Here is a 20,447-nt window from a genome sequence, read left to right on the forward strand (position 1 = left end):
GACAGCTTTGGACAGCTGACAGTATTGATGTCTGCTTGTGTGCGTTTCTGTGCCTGTTTTGCCACCTACATGGGGTTTCTTTTTATTTAACCTAATGCCTTTCAGCAGTTTTTCTTTCAACGCATTGTGGAGTTTCCTTTATTTTCCTATTCACAACTGATTTGCAATGTGCAATATTCTTATACACGCAAGATTTGATTGTGTAATGTAATGTTTTCGCTGAATACTACCGTTTTGACCTTAGCAACATCATTTAAGGTAGCACAAATTCTCCTAGGACTGCAAACACATTATTAAAACAGTTTGGATATATTAATGTTGTCAATTAAAGTAGTGACTATGAAAAATAATATCTTGTAATTGGAGTTATGTTTAACACTTAACCCTTAGGATTGACCTTCAAACTGTTCTCTTTACTACAAGATGGTTTTATTTTGTTTACAAAGTTAGCTAGCACATGAAACTTGGAGCTTTTTAGTTTCACGAGAAAGAGAACATCAAAGCAAACACATCTACAAATGTCAAACATAATTTAAATAGACTTCTTCCCATGGTGGTTAAAAGTTGAATCGGCTAGCTAGCTACATTAGCTTGTTGGCTACAATGCCTTCGCTAGTTAGGTATTTTTGGGGGCTGGTTCAGTCATTGAGTGCAGTTTGATGCTGAAAGTTAGGCTAGATAGCTACTAGCTAGCCATTCTTAATGGTGCAGTCTTTTTAGAAATTAGTATTTAGACAAATTGGCAAAGTAAACCATCTCCCATAAACCAGTTATCAAGACCTTCACTTCAGGCTCAGCAGAATAAAGTATTTTTTTTCTTTTGGTCATTTTTCCAGGGAATAAAACAGTCAATACTCCCAAACTAGTTCAAACTGGGCAATGTTCAGCTTTTGAAATCCATAGTCAATGCAAGTGAAAGTCATCTTAATAACAGTGAAAAAATAGAGGCCAAACATCACAATTTATTTTTATACCAAGTATTTGATAGTTTATTTCCATTTATAAGTATTCATCTCAAGTCGACAATTAACATTACAGCCCATCAGCTCTCTGGAATTGTCTACAAGTCGATTTGCTGTAGGTCAGCCATAGAGGGAGAAGGGGAATGGTGGTAAGACTGAGGGACACCAGATAAGCCTAAAGCAGGGGGAGGACAGAGGGAGGAAACTGTGGTTACTGCCGCCAGATCCCAAATTCAGCTCGAATCAACACAATGTTTGCAACACCATGGTCGTAATCATCTTTCTTCATCATTCAGTCCAGTGCCGATGTGCAGAAGGGAATGCTGGGAACTTGGAGGACTCAGTGCAGTGGACCTGCAACACAGGAGAGAGAGGTGAGATGGAGGAAGACACAAGGGAAACAATAACTCCAGGTTTTAACATTTACTCTTAATGAAATATAGCAATTTCTATAATTTGTCCTTTTTGACATTTTGTAGACCACCATGTGTACTACAAAAATAATCATTAGTTTTCTTTGTTTACAAGACGTCCAAGAAGAGCAGTATTTTGCCGTTTCACATCAAGCATCACAGAGAGTGGTGATTGCCTGACGTGTATCCTTGTTATTCTTTATAAGGTTACTACACATTCTGGATTGGCTATCAAAATGGCAAACTAAGTGAGGAGTCAAATCTTTTCTATTTTGGAGCCTCATCTAATGAAATTGTGACCGTTTTGTTAAAGGTCAAAGTTTGGATAGTTTAAAGAAGTGAGAACGGACAGAGCACTTTACTTGGCCAAGAAGCAACATCTTGCCTTGGACCTTCATAAAACTGGACAAAGCCTCACTTGCTAAATCCTTCAAGACTGTGCAAATCCAGGTGCAATTAAGACATTTTTTATACGTTCATCACATTCTGCAACAAAACGGTTCTATACATACTGAACTTGTTTATCACTGGTGTAGAGGGGGTTTAAATTACAGTTGTCCAATGCACAACCTCAGAACGGTTCGCTCTGCTGTAAAAACCTTGTCTTCATCTTTTGAGGGTAGTTATTTAATTTGATATAACAGCTTTCTCAATATTCATCTTTATGCTAAAGCTATAGTTAAGATATTTAATTTAGCTATCACATATTTTATTCAGGCACTAAAAGAATGGGTTCAAACTGATAGTCTGTCATATGATTGATACTGATTGAGGTGATTTTATTTGGATTTCAAGAGCAAACTGTTTCAAAATGAAATTAAATAAAGCAGCAGGGACAGCTCTTTCCTGAAACAGTGACCTGCTGGATAATCCCCAGACTTTTCTGTGAACAGCTTTTATGAGATGTGAATTCTATGAATCAGAAAATTATGTAACACACTTACATTGGAGGTTATAGGGCGACTCCTCATGACGTCCCCTCAGCTGCACTCTTCACACAAGCAGCGAAAGCCTCCATCAGGTCTTTGCAGCCCTCTGCTCCATTCTCTGCCACGCTGCAGGGGAAAAAAAAAAAAAAAAAAAAAGTAGTTAGATCACAGTGAGGTTATCCCACATTGAAATACCTCAGCATCTCATTTGGTTGTTACACTTAAATGTCACCTTGTCACGAAGATGAAATTTGAGTTGGAAACATAAAGAGGAATGACAGAGGTTTGTCAGCAATAACAGACTCCACAAGTCCCTGTACAACATATTCTGTTAACAAAACAGATGCAGGTTTGTGTGATGGCAGATTTTAAAGAGGCAGAAAAACTAGGAGGCACACCGGTGCATTCTCATGCCCGACTTACCTTTGGTAGAGGATGAGTGAGTATACATAAATGAGGGAATGTGTGAAGATAAAAATAAATGTTCTTCCTCTTCAAAGTGACAAGTGTTGTCAGGGTGCTCATTGTTCTGCCTCAGTGCACGACTTACTCATTAACATAGTTGGATTACACTCAGAATACTGTTTTTCATCACCTAAATCGTGACTGGGAATGCCATGGCTGTGAAAGATCGAAACAACAAGAAAAATTAGTGAAGGTCAAGACAAACAAGTGTAAGACAGAGAGCTAGTGTGTGTCGGCTATACCAGATTATCTCAGACCTCCATGCAGGAGCAAATACAGCAGCGGTCACTGCCACACCACATTAGAGTGATGGAGCAAGAGGGAGGAAGAGAAGGAGGGGTGAGGGATACAGAAAGACATGTGGATGAACCCATCTGTTTGATGGGACAGCAGAGAGGGAGGTGAAAGAATGAGGGAGGGCGAGAGCGAGAGAGGGAGGGTGGTTGCGTGATAGTGCAGAGATGACTAGACACGGAGGCAGGAGGGTAAGCCCACAGGAGGAGGGGTTTCATGATACATGATTGTGAACCCATCCTTTTGCTGCTCCAATCACAGAAGGACGTCTAAACCTCTCTTTTCTTCCTCCAATCCAATTGAAGAGCAGGGCAACAATCCTCATCTCTCAATCCCTCCATCCTGGCTCAATGAACTTTAAAGCAGCTTATGCTGGCTAACAATGCTACTTATCCAATAAATAAAAGTCCAAGTTTAAAGGATAAAGCTGATGATAGCTTCGTTTGGTTTCTTTGGCAAGATAAGTAATAGAAATGTGCTAAATTTGTACAAAATCCCAAAGAATTAGGAATAACTTCCCTGTAACATTTTCTGAATTCTGAATAATATGTATTAAAAAAAAGATAAAAATCAATTTAGCAGTTACATAACATGAGGACATCCATCATATTTATGACTTGTCAAAGTGCTGTAGTTCTGCTAGAGCTTTGATGTATAATATTGTTGGAATTTCTAATCAAGGATTTATTTTACTTTTAATGGGAATAGTTGAACCTTTTCTAAGTAAGAGGGATTAATGACACCACTGTTTTGATGCCAACAATGCAAAAAGAGTGACTCCCTAAGTCTCTGCCTGGTAACTCAAGTGCTGAAGACAAGACCCCAGTACTACTCAAAGGTTGAAAGAACTGACTGACCGAACTGTCTGAACTTTAACGCACATCATCACCCATAACTTCATTTTTAGCCTTGTGTAATAATTTAATACAAAGTTCATTCTTAAAATCTATAAAGCTCAGACAGCGACACAATCACATTACATCATGACCCTGTGTTAGTATTCTACATTAGCTACACAGGAACATATCTGCTGCTTCCTCTTTGTGTGGGGGGTTGGTGCCTGTAAGTGATGTAACACACAGCTGGCTGATGCAGATTATCATTCAGCGCTTTATTTCGCTTGGAGGGATGGCATGAAGTCGGTGTGTATGTGTGTTGGGAAAAGGGAGCCATTGAGTTTGTGTCACTGCAAGCATTTATTTCTGGTGGCAGGCTGAAATGTGTGTGTGTGTGTGTGTGTGTGTGTGTGTGTGAGAGCACTTGAACAAAGTCAATGAGCGCTTATGTTTGACGCACTGCACTGATGACCAAACAGCGTCAGTGCAATAGAAATCTAACCCCAAGGGTATGTGTTCAGATAATCCCGCCACAGCATCATCAGTCTGCCACAACACACAATCACACACACGAGTATTTCTCAATCCAAAGAAGAGCTGACCGATGGAATAGCACAATCAAATTAGACACTTAAACTAATTATGGCTTTAACTATAAATGCAAGGATCTATTTAATTCACTGTTAAAATAAGCTTTTATCATTAAATGTAGAAGTTCTCATTAACTTCCCTGCAGATTCTGTCATGTGATTCTGTCTTCTCTCTCTACAGTCCAGGAAATAATGGCTCAAATCCTTCCTCCAAAGAAATCAAGTCAATCCCAGTCTGGTTTTAAGAGCTAAACATAGAACTGATCCACGCTTACTCGTTTAAATTATATTGTTTCTAATATTGAAAAAGAGAAATATTGTTCTGCCCTTTTTGTTGATTTAACAAAATGAATCATGTAAGAATCCTAAAGAGGGTATGGGATGTCATTTTTATGGTGAGTGTAAATAGTTAAGGAACTACATATGTGTTGCTCACACTTGGAACATATAACAGACATTTTGATAATACAATACTTGACATGCATTCTAAAATAAATCTATCTTTGTTATTCTAATTAATGTATCAAAGATTTAAAAAATAAATAGAGGTCTCCAGAATTTCAACCCTATGCTGCTGCAAGAGTAGAGAGAGTGTTTTTAACCCTGTTCTGCTTGTTTTTGTGTCTGTTATTTCCTGAGTATTTATTCTGTTTTAAGTGTACTCTCAACAATCTATCAATAATTCCTCAAGGATTTAAAATAAGGTTGAACTCAATAGTTTCAAATAAAAGCAGATGGATATATGATGACACAATTATTGAGAGTGCACGCAGGGGGATTAAAGAAAGCATCAGGGCTTGTACAGGCAGAGGAGGGAGAGGAGCAAATGACATCATCACCATCTCATTGGTCACGCAATCTCCCGGGAGAAAGGGTATGAGCTGGGTCATCTTTAGAGGTCAAGGGGCAAAGCTGGGTCGCCATGCCTACAAGGGACAAGGCTAAATAAAGGATTGAACACGTTGGAAAAATCCAGACTACATTCCCTCTTTACAGTATATGAAACAAAAGCTAATGTTCAGTTAATAAGGAAAGGAAGTGAAGGGGGGGGGGGGGGGGGGGGAGGGGGGGTAGAGGGGTATCCTCGTCCTGTGTTGGACACAATCAGGAAATGATATCTGAATTATTTAGACTGGGCTCGCTGTAGTCTGCCCTCTGGGACAAACATGCATAATAAATCAATGAGCAGGTGCACAAGTACAGGATGATGTAGAGGCCAAACACTAGCCCACAGGTCATGTGATTAAGGAGCGTGTGCAGTATCATCATTTGGTGGGAGGCACAAAAGAATCAATAAAAAGTATTCCTGGGCATCTTCAGGTAGATTTTCACGAGTTTGACACCTTGTAAAAAATACAGAGTCTACTGGGGGTTCCACATCACCAGTGGCTATTACTAGCAGTTTGGAAAATTGAAAGACTGTTTTTACTGGTTACTACCAGGTTTAGAAACACTGCCTCAAGCAGCAGAAAGGGTTAATGGGATCTATGTCAGCCCAGTTAGTGCCAGAGCTGAGCATTTCTTTATTACATTGATAAGAAACCTACAAGGTCGCAAACACAAACTGAAGGTATTTTCAGAAACCTCAAAGACTCCTCTACTAATTTGGAACCTTCACAAACATACACAACCAAACTAAAGAGATCAATAGCCATCGCTCATATACTGTAGTAAACTATATTTATAGAGTGTGAGTGATAATGGATCTTAAAGAGAGTGAAGCTTCATTGATAATGATATAACAGCCAATGTATTGATTTTTTGAGCTGGGATTACCGATACAATTCACCTTTTCTATGCTGATTCTGCACAAGCATTTCACCGTACTGTACTCCGCAGGCATATGACACTAGATAATATTTCAAATCGAGTGTTGATAACCTTGCAGTGGTGTTCTCTGTTTGACTAATTATGAGAACTTTATTCCTTTTGTCAATACACCCATCACTGTGTTCTGCGTTATATGTTCTGTAAAATAAACGTTTGAAATTGGGAAATCTTAAAACATGTTTTGGTTCATAAGGATATATGTCTTTGTGACATGCCCATTATCAGCTCACATTTACTTCAAGCTTTGAACCATCTCAGTTTGTGTAACACTTTGCTCCATTTTGAAGTGAAAACCTCTAAAAAAAATGGTAACAGTTATCAACTCCCCCTCAGGGTTTTCAGAGCTCACCGGATATGATTTTTGAGAAAATAAAAAACTCAGAGTTAAATGTAATAGTATCCTATTCAGTAAAAACACATTCTGGTAGAGGGGCCTTCCCCTTAATATCATGCAGATTTGAATGAGGATGAACATTTTGTTGTCTTTACTTCTACTCAGAATTATTATCTTAATCCTATTAATAAGTACTGACCAGAACTCCTTAAAAGATGGTGCAGCATGGTGGGTTGAGAGGCAGGAGTGACAGAGGGACACAACTACAGCTCAGCACTCAGATTACTGACTTTTGCCCTGTCACCAAATTCCAGAATGAAAACCAGCACGGTTTCCACTGGCAAGAATGTACATGTCTGTCTGCGCATGCAACTTTAGGTCAATCCTTAACAGAGACAGGGACAGAGAGAGAGAGAGCGAGAGAGTGTGTGTGTGTGTGTATGATGAGGACCAAGGAAGGGGGTAGGGTCTGTGTGCTTATGTTAAACTCTTGTGAAAGAGTTTCAAAGTACATAGGCTTACTATTAACCAACATGTTAGCTATAGGGGTTTGCGGCATATTGTTCAGGGTAAATATTAGCAGAGCTGACAGCTGAACAGGTCACATAATGGGCATTAAACATGTTTGTGTGTGTTCATTGATTAACCGTTCCCTGCTGTGTGTCTGCAAACAAACACCACAAAAAAACTCTCGTATAATAATCTAGTATAAATTTTGCTTCTAACACCAAGTATAGCAAAACAACTGGTATGAATTAGGTGACATTATCTAAAAGGTTTATTTTAATAAGTATTTGTTTGCATCTTCAAACAATACGGTCTCTGCACACAGCCAGGTACAAAGCAAGGTCTGAGACAAGAGTAATATAAGATTGTAAAGTACTCAAAACAATCTGAAATGTGTGTAGTGCAATTCATTATTCACCTGTGCGTAGATAGCATTAAAAAAATAATTGTATTGAGACAGACAAATGACTAAAAATAGTTTTCAAACTTTATGAGAAAAACACAAAGATGTTAGAGATCAGGTTTAGAAACTATTATAGCAGGAATCAGGCATAATTGAATGCTTATCACACTATAAGACCTTCACTTTGTTTAATGGCAGGTGTCAAAGTAAAATTAGAATACTAGTATGGCCTTGGCAAGGTCATAAACCACTTCTATTTAAAAGTGTATTACAAGATAAAAATTATTTTAACAACTTGTGCTAAAAATTATATAGTAGTCTATGATTAATAAACGTGTTTCGACTTTCTCTGTCGGTCAGGATTTATCACTACAACATTAAGGCTTAAATCCAACATGGCCGCCTCCAGGAGTCTCTGGCTTGAGTGTGAATGTGAGGCTGTTGCACATTTAGCTGGTCTGTTTAAAAAGTAGTGTCAGCTGGAGCCGTAACATGATCTATGACAGGGAACATGTCATGGTATCCTGCAACATACAGTCTTGAGTCGTACACACGTCTATAAATACATAGGGGTTATGGTATTCATTACACTGTCAGCCATGTTGCATCTGCTCGCTTGGAGCAGGTTGGGTTGGAATAAAATGAAAGGCCCAGACTGGCCAGAAGGGCACTGGTAATACATAGGACCATTCAGCACATAAGTGACCACATGCAGAGAGACAAGAGAGGAGCTGATCATTTGAAATCTGAACACTTCCCTTTAAGCAGACATATTAATAGAACATCTATCTTATAGGCTGGATTTAAATTATTCAAGACAGTTCGATTTCATACTAACCACCATGTCCACCTTTATGGAAGTCCAACTGTCCACCTTGACCCATTGCCAGCAAAATCCAAAGACTTAAAAATGGCAACACCTAATGTAGAGGTCGATGACCACACAATACATTTCTCATGTAGAAAAAATGAATTTTCATCTTGTAAAGATAACTGATATGTCTTGAAGAAGGCGCTCTGAAATATGTCCTCAAATTATGTCACTTGAGTCAGTGTTGAGAAGGGATGACAACACATCTAATAAATAACAAATGTAAAAAAAGAAAAGAAAAGTAAAAAAAAGAGATTACCAAACCCATGTAGGCAGTTCTTAACCTCTACTGCATTCTTGTATCTGCAGGCTGTGTTAGCCACAACTAGCACAACCCCCAAAGATGCTATCTTTGGTTCAAATGCTTCCATAATGTTTTTTTTTTTTTTTTTTTAATTGTCCATTGTTTTCAGACTGTGCTAGAGAAGTACAATGCTAAGGTGGGGAAAGTGATCGTTCAAACAATCACTGGTTAAAAGTTAAAACTCATTAAAAGTAATGGCTCCTCAGTTAAATGTGTTACTAGCAGACTTACCTGCAATATCAGCTTCTTAGTTGAAATATTAAACGTATCTTACGACTGCCTGACCACAGACAGGTGGCACTGTGCTTTGAAGCACCCTATAGAGTGTTCCCAATAAAGAACTACTTGCACTTTAACAAGCTGTCATAAATTGCCCCTTACTGTATCTGAACACATAAGATGAGCAGACTGCAGTTTAAATACAAGATAAGTTTGAGTTATGTATCAATGGCAGATCATTTACATTCATGAGAACCTAAACAAAGAAATGTTTTAATTACAAACTAGCTTGAAGCTTAAATGGATCCTTGAGTGTCCTAAGCTTATACAGTATATATAAAGTCAAGTGGTGACAAAGTTGGCACATGTACAAATTTGACACATGATGAGCCCAGCCAGGCCTTTCCCTGCCTGCCTGCCCTCCCTCCTCCTGCTGCTCAACCTGCAATCTTATCTAAATGCTTCACACATTTACTGCCACCCTATCACAACCTGACAGTCTGACTGGAACAGACTTTGCTGCCTTTACTATCAGAAATGTTTGTTTTCAGCACAAATTTAGGCAAAAAAATATAAAAATCTAATTATGCCTTTGGTGTTCAAAGATGTAAGCAGCTGCACATAATAATTGGTTTATTGAGTTTAACCTCCATCTTAGCCACCATGCACTAAAGAGCATGCACTAGAGGTGTGGAGGGTTGATGTGCAAGAACATGTGCACCCTCAGCGCACTTGGCTATAAGCTGCAACCACAGAGAACTGTTATGAAATAAGACATCAAAATCCCCAACAATGTCACCGCTGTCCCTGATAGCATTCAGCGAAGAGAAGCAGTGCAGATCTTTTTTGGGTAGCGCAAGGTATTCTGGGTAGGGGGAGGCTAGTGACGTAAGCAGATTCCCAGCCTCCATCCATGCGAACAGATGAGCATCAAACATCACCCCACTGTCGCCCATCATTAATCGCAAAATCGCTGTGTCCTATGCAGGGTACCCAGAGTTTTCCTAACCTTTACCCCCACCCTGCTAGTAGTTGAATTCAGCTACATTTCCTCATGCTAGAATTCATTTACTATTGGCGGTTTTAGCGCTCACGACAGCCACCTCTGAAAAGGCTCCATTTTAACATGGCGCATCTTAGGATGCTGCTAATTCCACCACCATTACACCCGTGCAAGATTAAATCAAATTCTGGACTTTAACAATGATTTGTTTTAAGACTGGTTCTTGTGGTAAGGTTAAAAAGTTTTGCAAAAGAGTGAAATCATCCATTCTTTGCTCAGGACTGTCAGCTGTTTCGCACATCAGTAAATTATAAATGACCGAAGGCAACTCTTCCTGCAGGAGGAGAACTTTTGGAACAAGGACTGACTGCTGGAGTTTGATGTCATGATGAATAACATATTCAAATGTACACTTTTTTTCTTCTGCATTGCCACATGCACACAGTCACCTACCATTTGTCCAGGTCAGCCTTGATGCTGGCACATGCAGCGGGGACGGGGGCCTCTGCTGGGGCGGCGGCGGTCTCTGAGTCCGACATGTCTGTGGTGGTGCTGTTGGTGGTGTAGAGTGCGCGTGTCCTGTCCTGTTCCTGTCCTCCAAACGCCTTTGGATCCCAGAGCCACCAGTAGAGACAGAGACAGAGAGAGAGAGTGAGAGAGAGAGAGAGACAGTGGAGTTGAGTTGGTTAAAGGGGAGGGCTCACAGGAGGAGGTGGGAGGAGATAAACATGTGACAGGCCAGCACACGCGTGTACACAGTGGAAATGGGCAGGGATGGGAGGGTTGTATGAGGGGTGAAGGTTGAAGGTTGAAGAGGCAGTGACCTAAACTGAAGTACAAAGGCGGAAGATTGAGAAACAAGGACAAAAGGAGGGGATGTTGGACATTCAGGTTCTTACTGATGGCAGAGTCATCTTGTGGTTTGTTACAAGTACTACCCAAACACCATGGGGGCTCCACTTAGCATGTACTGCTCTGACATGGAAAAGCGATTTAAAACTTCAAACGTAAGCTTAACAATTACTACAGAAACTGAGGACATAAAAAATGTGACGGCCCTTCTACAACTTGCAGAAAAATAATTGTGCGTGTCATAATGACAGTCAGTCCTCCCACCATGTCATGCATCCACTCAGTTGTGCCATCTAGTGGCAGTTTTGCGCAACAGGTTCCAACATCTTGCTGCTTGAGCATTCTCATCACAGCACATGGCAGCCATGCTGCAAAGGTCAGACAATGTAAAGCAGCATCACGTTTTAAGGCTAAACTAAGCCAGGGGATATTTTTCATTCATGGATTTATTTTATAATCAGTAATAAAAGTAATTCAAGTTATTTTTAATGTATCACTGTGACGACCTTTCATTGTATGGATGCATCCAAAAGTAGGAGCAGAGTCCACAATGAGCCATATGTCCTTGTACTGTGGTAACTAGTGTTGGCAAGGTCACTTTCAGAACTTTTTAACTTTGAAAAATCCCCTGGAAAAGTCTGAAGTAGGGATTCAAATAACTTATCAATGCTAGAAAAATATAAAATTCCATATTTCATAGGCTGGAACTAGACTACATCACGTTAGTACAGTAAGTTTTTTTTTTTTTTGAAGTTGCAAACTTATCGGTTAAATGCAAAATAGTTTAAGCCTTATTTATGACAGACAACTGCAATGCACTGTTGCTATCTTTGTTTTTTATTTGTCAGATAGAATGTTAAGATAGGCTACTTAAAACCCACTGTGAGCCTTTACATACAAGTCCACCAAAGCTGAAGGCCACCAAACATGACAGAACTATTGACAAAGGATTGATAATAACTTTCACTTAGCATGAGAAAGGCTAACATTTTATCCAAAAATACATTCAATCAGCCATTCTTCTAAAGTTTGGAAAATATCAGGGTTCAGGGATCAGGTTGTAGCAAACGTTTATGCAATTCTGCAACAACAAGCTGGACTCTTTGTGCCTTTAGCCTATATGAGGTAGACTTTTGTGATTTCCTAAACAGCAGTAAGAACTAGTTAGGACCGAAGATTAACCCCCATTATCACTGCGACACCTCTCTGACTCTTGTGTAATGTTACAATGCAGCGCTCCTCACGTTATGCAACAAGCTTTCTGCTGCGCATACAAACTGCTAGACTCGCTTTATACGCAGAAAAAGCACAGTCAGCACTGTGAGCATAAAACTATGTACATATACGTAAAGGCTAGTTCTGAAATTATTTTATCCCCTTTTAAAACAGACTTAAATTACTAACTTTGCTTACTTACTTAGCTTATTATTTAACAGGCTTTCATTGTGTCTCACCTGGCCCTTTCTGTCCTCAGCTCGACCAGTCCGCTACACACCTGCAGCTCTATATAACGGCACGCGCCCTATGACTTATGGGATATGAAGTCCTGAGCGTTGGCTCGGCAGCCTCAGCTACTTTCAGAGACAGACTGCTGAGTAACCGCAGCCGAAAGCGGAGCAAGAACTTTTTTCAACAAACACTTTAACCACTGACGGAAAGGCTTAATATAAACCTACTAGCCTACATTAACTGGCCTCTGCTGTTTCCTAAATTAGTACTCGTTAATATTCCTAATAGCCTTGTGGAAAAAGTATGATGAGCCTTAATTACATTAGCATCAAATGTCAACCAATTACCCCAACGTCCTGCACGGAAAAAACTCCTCTTTGAGCCTCCCTTGCAGAATTAATGCTCTCTCATACATAAATTCTGTTTGAACAGAAACTGATCAAATAGTGAAAAAATATTTTTAAAAAAAGTTGTATTAAATAGCCTATATTTGCCTTCAGTTTAATGTAAATAAAAAAAACAGTTTTGGATCAACAGAAATGTTTCTCTGTAAAGCCAATTGAATTGGTGTCCATGGGAAGCCCAGTACACACCTCCATGCAGCCCATGTGCTCAGAGACCAGAGGGAACACCATGTACTTTTAAGTAACATGAGTGTATATCTGTGCAAAAACCTACCATTTGAGATTAAATTCATGAAACAATTCCATTTATACCTACCTATCTGCAGACGAGGGCTGTGGTCCTGAGGTAGACAACTGGAAAAGTGTCTGTGTGTGTGCGGGAATCAGCAGAAAATGCCAAAGGGGGGCTATGTGGTGGATGTGATCTCACTGAAAGGGGGTGTGTTAGCGTTTCTTTACCAGTGTGTGTGCATGTGTGTGCATGTGTGTGCTTGAGTGTGCTCATGGTATGTGCACACACAGCCAGGGGCTGAAAGACAAAATGGGGGAGGGGAAGGAAAGAAAGAGAAAAGAAGGCTGAAGATGTTTTAGGTAGGGTACACCAGTTTGAGATTCCATGAGGGTTAAACAGATCTATAGAGAGTTAAGAGAGAGGGGAGGGGCTTTACACATGTAACATGCATGTCTTTGTGGTGTACTGCGGCAAGGTTAATGTGTTTCAGCCAATAAATATAGCTCCTGCCGCCTGTTGATTCTGCCTGCATTTCCCTGATTATCTCTGTATTTGCAGGTTTTCTTGTGATATCCTCAGGCTTCATGCTGACTTTGCACAATCAACACCATTCAACATGTTTAAACAACAAAAACACACAAACACACCCTCTTTTTTTGCTTTAAAAGACAAACCAGCAACATCAACCTGTTTTCTGACAACATGATGTCTTGCAGTAAAAAAAAAATGTTGTGTGAGTGTGTGTGTGTGTGCGTGTGTTTGTGTGTGTGTGTGTGTGTGTGCGTGTGTGTGTACGTGACATTGTGACATTGCCACACACGGAGGGGATACCTGAAAATGACAGGAGCCTTCAAAGTCAGCCTGTAGGTCACACATGTTAAGCCTGCTGCGCATGTGCATGTTAGCACATGTGCAGTGCGTCATGTGGGGGTGTGTAGATTGAATGTAGGAGTCTGGGGAGGGGGAAGGCTTAAAGGACGACACAGGAAGAGAAATGTTGTTAGTATGTTACAAAGGTTCCTTCTTTGCTGCTAAACAGGAACAGCTTTGGCTATACTGCAGTTTGGGGGCCTGCATGGTTTTGTCCACATAAGAAAGAATGTCTGGACTCTGGATGTGTAAATAAATATCATTGAAAGGAGAGCTGATATAACTTTCTGAAAATGTTTCCTCTAGAGGACAAGGGGATTATCTTCCTTTTGGGCCCTCTTAACTTTTTCAACACACTTAGATGATGATAGATGATGTTTCATATTCTTTTAATTATTTTCTTCTCAATTCCAAACTATTATTCAGTTTTTCTTTAACAGTTTGTCATTAGATGTTGTGAAGTTTAAATACAGAATGTAGCCTATTTGTTGGTTTGTAAATGACTGTATGTGCATGAAACAAAGTTTTCTACCATAGACTGCAGTAGTCTCAGTGACATCGCCCACTGGTTTCTGAAAGGACATTTTGAAGCCCATCGATGGCAATCGCCATATTGAAAATGTTATCTCAACCTTGATTTTGATCAATCCAACGACATAAAAAAAAGTAGAGCTGAGGTGGGACTCAAGCCTCCTGGCAAACAGCTTAAAGCTCCCGCCTGTCAGTAAACTCAGCCTGCCTTAAATTATGTATTTATACATAGGCCTATCTCTTAGCCTTAATCAAAACAAACGAGAAATCACCCCCCCACGGGACAATGGGGATTCCTTGACTTTTGAAGCCAGCCTCTAGTGAACACTCAAGGAACTGCAGTTTTTTTCACCTCTGCATTGGCTTCATTTTTCGACAAATTGGGTTACCACCTGCTTTCTACATAAACAGTCAAGAACAATGAAATATTACACACCATGTTAACATATGGGCAATATTGTGTTATATGGCCTCCATCTAATGTTCAAGCCCAGCTTATTGCAAATTGAAAAAGATCTGCTTCAACTATATTTTTTGAACAAGGTCAGCAGAAAATAAATATTGGATATGAAAAATATGTTGCTTTTAACATTTTCCTACGATCTGAGAATGTAATAATGAGGACATAATCCCAATAACAAAAACCATGAATAAAGAATAATAGTTTTCTTACAGAAAAAAGGACAAACTCAAAGATATTGAAAGTGCTAAACGTATAGTCCAAACTGTAGATGAACAATTTCCCATGGCATCCATTTTTTTAAATAACATTTTAACTGCTGTTTCCTTTCTTTATGGAAGAAATTTGGAATGTTCAAGAGTTCATAGATTTTGCATTGACAGGGTCACACTTTTAATAAAAATTACCTTTTTTTATCCAATATTTTACTGTCTGAGTGTCTTTACTGTTTGCATTCAGCCAACAGCTCATTTTATTGTTCGCTGAGAAGTGGCTGACTGCTAACATTACTAATTCAGTTTTATACAACACACAAGGAAAGGCATGAATTCCTATCAACGTGTAATGATAGCCTAATAGAGATAGAAATGCGAACATCACTAGCGGTTGCCAACAGTAGATAGGAGTAATCAAATATCTGTTTGTTTTAATCTGAGAAATGCCCAAACCTTCCTTTAGATTTGTACTCTCGGTTGTTTCTTCAATAACTGATGAGTTGTGATAAAAGGATAAATAAAACTTAATATTCTTAAAATAAATCATCATTATGACCTAAAACATAGCAGCACGATTTATAACAGCAATGGAGTTTCCATCCTCAGCATGCTGCTGAAAAAAGACACATGGGTAAAAAATGAAAAATAAGCCACATAAAAAAGTTGTTTTTTTGTCAATACATGAATAACTGGTAGGCTATAAGAATTCTGTTTCTGTGAGGCTTTACCATAAACTACAACAACATTTCCTCCAAAACTACTACTACAAATATACTGTAAGTCCTCAATGAGTAGATCAACTTTAAGCTTCATCCTCTATTCTCTGTCAGTGTCACAATATAATCAGACCAAGCTGTCAGCTAATCACTGCCACAGTCTTGATGTGGACCAAGACGTTTTAACATTTCGTTGAGCTTGCACATCTTTACATGTTTCCTGAACGTATTCTCTTTAAACTGTCCTGCATTGTCCTAGTTAGGCCGGCCTAAAAAAAACTTTGTCCACCAGGTGTCCCCATTGAGATCCCTCCTCTGTCCGTCCACTCATTTTTCACCTGCTCTACACAACTGGAAAAGGGTTGTTAAAACAAAATCAGAAGCCCAATGTGAGTCACAACATGTCATATTATACAATTTTGTGATAAGGGGTCTTATATAATTTATGTTTATGGAGTTACAAAAAATGACTCAGAAAAAATACTATCTTGTGTGGGGAAATATACCATGCACATTTCTGGATGAACCCATGATAATGTATTGTAGACACGCGTCTATGTCAGTGTTTATATCTATTTATCTAATTAAGAACTGGAAGGAACTTTTTCCATGTCTTTGCTCCCTCAACCCCTCTGCAACCACCACCAACACAAGTCAGGCACAATGAATTCATGAACCTGCGAGTGTCTCCTGTTGCATCCATTCAAACTGCTTGACCATGTTTCTCATTATGGACTCAAAGTTCCAGTCAATCAGCTCCCACTCTGCTGCATAACCAAACTATGGTAGACAAGGAGCTATAAAACAGGAAAGAGATGCTGGAAGGAAAGAGAGTTTAAGACAGAGACAAACAAAAGACGAGAGATGGCTAACAGAAAAAACAAGGCTGGGAAGCTCTTCATGTCGGGTGAGATGAACTTAGATGAGCTTCTTTATTTTATTTATTTAAGTATTATATGTGCATGTCTGTCTTAGATTGGTGAAATGCCATTATAACACTAATATTAAAAAAATGTGTAGATTTTCACATTCAAATCAGGAATTTAAACCATTGTGTGATTACTAGAACCAATATTGGCATAATTAAAGTCTTGCAGAGTCGAATAAACGTTACAGAAATAATAATAATAACTTTATATATATAGCACAGGTTTACAAAGTGCTTTGACAAACAGAAAAAACAAGAACAAAGCAAACTAAACCAAACACAGAAGAACATAAACAACAGCAAGAACATAACAAATGCAAAATACTAAAAATAATTAAATACAATTCAACAGAAAAGAACCCAAAGTGCACGATACCCAACAGACATATATAACCTGACCATCACGAGAACCATCATAAGAACCCAGGCAACACAAGAACCCAACAACACGAGCTGAGACCAAGAGGACCAAAGATTTAAAAAGATGTAAGAAACTAAAAGAGCTAAAAGCAAATAAAAAGATAACAGCAATAAGAAGGTAAGAGCAGTAAAATAAATAGAAACAAGTGATTAAAGGAGAAAAAAAACTATAATATTATAAATATAAAACATAAATAGACAAAGTAGCCTAAGTAAGATAAGAAATGACCAAGTTAAAACATAAGAGGAGTTAAAATAAGAGCATAAATAAGAGATAAGCATAAATAAAAGGACAGTAAGAAGTAAAAGAAGATAAAAATAGTAAAACCAGTAAGAAAAGACATTAAGAAGATGTTTATTCTGCAACGTTATTTGGTTGTAAATTTGTTTAAATTGATTTGTGAGGATGGCTAAGTGTTTTTTAAACTGAGGGGCAGGTGACTGTGGGGGTCATATAGGCCACTGCATTGGGGACATGGATGATGTTTGGAGGGAGTGCTGAGGGTTGCATGAATATGATATATGTGGTGTAATTAACAACAAGTGATGGATGCTAGCAAGCTTATTCTAATAACCTATTCAATGAAATTCACTCAGCTAATTTTACTACATTTTTTCATGGTAGCATCTATGACACTTAATATTACAATTCCCAAGACATGTGTTTGTGTGTGGGGAGGTATTAAACGGTAGTAAAGCTGTAGTAAAGCAATACAGAAACAAAATTGAAATCTATTCACCTGATTGGCTGTCACAGTGACAACACTTGTAATGTTTAAGGGGGCTAAGTATTTATATCTTAGTTCTCAATAGCTTTGCTGCTGCTGTTTTTGATGTACAGTATATGGCCTCTATATGTGAATGTTTTCTCTACAAATACAGCTGACTTGACTAAAATGAAAACTGTGTATAATCTCCATCATTTCTCCAGGCTCCACACTGTTGTATATGGCTGCCGTGTGCAGTGCTGTCCCAGTCGGTGACCTGCTGGACCGAGCCTCTCAGGGCTCTGACACGCTGCACTCCCTCAGCACCATACTTTCACACGAGCTGGTCAGTTCCTGACTTTAAGTGTGTGTGTGTGTGTGTGTGTGTGTGTGTGTGTGTGTGTGTGTGTGCGCGTGTGTGTGTGTGTGCACTATTTGGAAGCCGTCAGAGTCAAGTCAAATTTTTTCATGTATTGAGGGCAGTTAAAAAAATGATTACATAAAGCTTTACTGCATTTTTTAATTGATGTTTGGATAAAACCTTGAAAATACTTTACCTTAGAAAAGATGTTTTTAGGCATGGCATACACTTAAAGCCTGTTTCAGCATAGATAATTCTAAATTCTGCTGTATTCACAGTGAAATATTTGATGACCAGGTTAGCATTTAATGGTGGTTTTTAAATACAATCACATCTCCCTAGCAGGACTCTCATTTCCCGCCTATAGGCCGGGTGATCATGCCGCGCCCCTCAATGTGCCACACATCCTCCCTGCAGACGCCCAACGATAAGGAGCAAGCCCTTCAAGTATCCGTAAGTGACTTTTTTTTTAATCGTTCTTATCCTTTGCTTTGACTGGTATTACTGATGTTCTTCCATTACCTCTTGAGTATTCTTTCTGCCTCTTTGATCAGCACGTCATGTCTCTGGTTTCCTATATTTCCAAACAAACATGCTTGAGGTGATTTCTGGCTCCTCCTGGGGACAAAGTTGCACATCTTACAATTGTTTATTTTGTCCCCAGTGTGTAAGCAGTCTTTTTTAACAAACAAACCAATCATCCATCTTTTGTTTTTTTACAATCAAATGTATCAGTCATTGAAAACTTTTATCATTGAACACTAAAAATGTAAAAAAAAATAAAAAAACTGGATGTTTTAACAGCGTGCTGTTTTTCCACTTCTTTTGACACCTACCCTGCAACAGGGTTTTCAGGCATTCATTATAATAATACAGAAATAGTCAGATTTGACACTAATGGTCTTGTTTGCTTTGTCAGTCTAAAAGCGGCTTTCATTTTTTTTCCTGTTTCATAACCAGAAAACATCTCTTCACAGGAGCTTTAATGAGCTTAGTAAGACCTCATTGACAGAAATAGTTTGGGAACTGTGACTTGAAAATGTGTCAACAAGGGGAAATGTATTTCACTTTAAGGAATTGATTACACTTACTGCCCTCTGTAGGCACAATGCTGGAATTAAAAGACCCTTGGAAGATACTCTTTTAAATCTGCAAAACTGTCAAATTAGCCATTTTATGTACTAAACAGTGTCAATTCTTTTTATTTCTCCCCAGCAGTCAGATCTGCTCTCATTGGCTCGTTCCCTTCTCAAGGCCTGGAAAGACCCCCTGGTGGTCCTCTCCAACTCTGCTAACGACCTTCCCCACCCAGCCCACAACAGCATATCCAACAAGATCCAGCAGCTTCAGGAGCACTCCAAGAGTCTGGGAGACGGCCTGGATATTCTCTCTGGCAAGGTATGCAAGAGTTAGAAGAAAATCACTTCATCCATTTTTCTTTTTGCTTCGGGTCAAAATAATTAAATGTAAATTAATTTCTCTTCCAGATGGGTCCAGGGGCTCAGAGCATCTCCTTTCTGCCCTACAGAGGAGGCAATGACATCGGCCAAGACAAGATAACCAAACTTACCAACTTTCATTTCCTGTTGTCCTGTTTCCGCCGGGACTCCCACAAGATCGATAGCTTCCTGAAAGTCCTGCGCTGCCGGGCCGCCAACATGTGCTAAAGGTTGAGACAGGTTGCTTGACTCTGAGGGTAGTATTTTCTCAAAGCTTCTATTGCCTACAGATTAGCATGTTTTACATTTGTGTTTTCTTAGGCAAACATTATCATTTCAAAGTGTTTGCCATTATGGGCTTGCAGAAGGGAAAAATAAGTTGGAGTTGCACAGGAATCGTTGACTCTTGAAACAACTTTTGGCCACCAAACATTGACCTCACAGATCAAATTCACATTCACCATCATGGTAAATACTGTATTGAACAGTGTAAGACATTTTCAGAAAGGGACAGCAGCAGCCATGTTAGCCTAAAGGTTTATTCTGTAATTCAGTCTTGCTAATAATGGCTTGTTAATTTCCTTTAGAACGATCAAACATTCCCCCAGATGTTTCCAGCTGGTCTGGCATTATGAAGTGAATGTATTTTGGGCCATAAATTTAGTAAATATTTGTTTTTGCCTTATACACAATCCGATGACAGACTGCAGCATTTGCACTTTAGATTTTATTACGCTTTCTTGAAAGCATTTTAAAGTGATGGCTTTATAATGCAATAGTTCTTTAAAAGCTGTATGCCTATTAAAAAACATCTCTTGCAAATACATTTGTGTTTGAATTCATTTATTTAACAAGGGACAATGCAATTTAACATAATTTCAATACAAAGCATGAAACTGATGT

The 20,447-nt window shown here is 38.9% G+C and overlaps 1 protein-coding gene and 1 long non-coding RNA gene across 4 annotated transcripts; one reads left to right on the forward strand and one right to left on the reverse strand.

Annotated features, from left to right (window-relative positions):
- Window positions 1–961: 961 nt before the first annotated feature.
- On the reverse strand, window positions 962–13,138 carry LOC132953937 (uncharacterized). 2 transcript variants are annotated; one of them, XR_009665678.1, is made up of 4 exons: window positions 12,982–13,138; window positions 10,414–10,565; window positions 2,320–2,430; window positions 962–1,316 (listed from the first exon to the last, which is right to left on the reverse strand). It is a non-coding gene; the product is annotated as an uncharacterized LOC132953937 (long non-coding RNA). The 2 variants fall into 2 exon arrangements; XR_009665679.1 differs by lacking the exon at window positions 12,982–13,138 and adding an exon at window positions 12,230–12,250.
- Window positions 13,139–16,497: 3,359 nt separating this feature from the next.
- On the forward strand, window positions 16,498–20,368 carry prl (prolactin). 2 transcript variants are annotated; one of them, XM_061027109.1, is made up of 5 exons: window positions 16,498–16,596; window positions 17,969–18,090; window positions 18,448–18,558; window positions 19,321–19,503; window positions 19,593–20,368. In XM_061027109.1, the coding sequence occupies exons 1-5, from the start codon at window positions 16,554–16,556 to the stop codon at window positions 19,770–19,772; spliced, it is 639 nt and encodes a 212-aa protein (XP_060883092.1). In that variant the 5' UTR covers window positions 16,498–16,553; the 3' UTR covers window positions 19,773–20,368. The 2 variants fall into 2 exon arrangements, with proteins under 2 accessions (XP_060883092.1, XP_060883093.1); XM_061027110.1 differs by having other exon boundaries at window positions 18,451–18,558.
- The last annotated feature ends 79 nt before the right edge of the window (window positions 20,369–20,447 follow it).

Source organism: Labrus mixtus, chromosome 20, assembly GCF_963584025.1.
Source record: "Labrus mixtus chromosome 20, fLabMix1.1, whole genome shotgun sequence".
NCBI classification, from domain to species: Eukaryota; Metazoa; Chordata; class Actinopteri; order Labriformes; family Labridae; genus Labrus; species Labrus mixtus.

Coding starts and splice junctions, on each gene's coding strand:
- prl (XM_061027109.1), top strand. CDS start 16,554: ATGGCTAACAGAAAAAACAAGGCTGGGAAGCTCTTCATGTCGG. Junction 16,597..17,968: donor TGGGAAGCTCTTCATGTCGG/GTGAGATGAACT, acceptor TCATTTCTCCAG/GCTCCACACTGTTGTATATG. Junction 18,091..18,447: donor CCATACTTTCACACGAGCTG/GTCAGTTCCTGA, acceptor ACATCTCCCTAG/CAGGACTCTCATTTCCCGCC.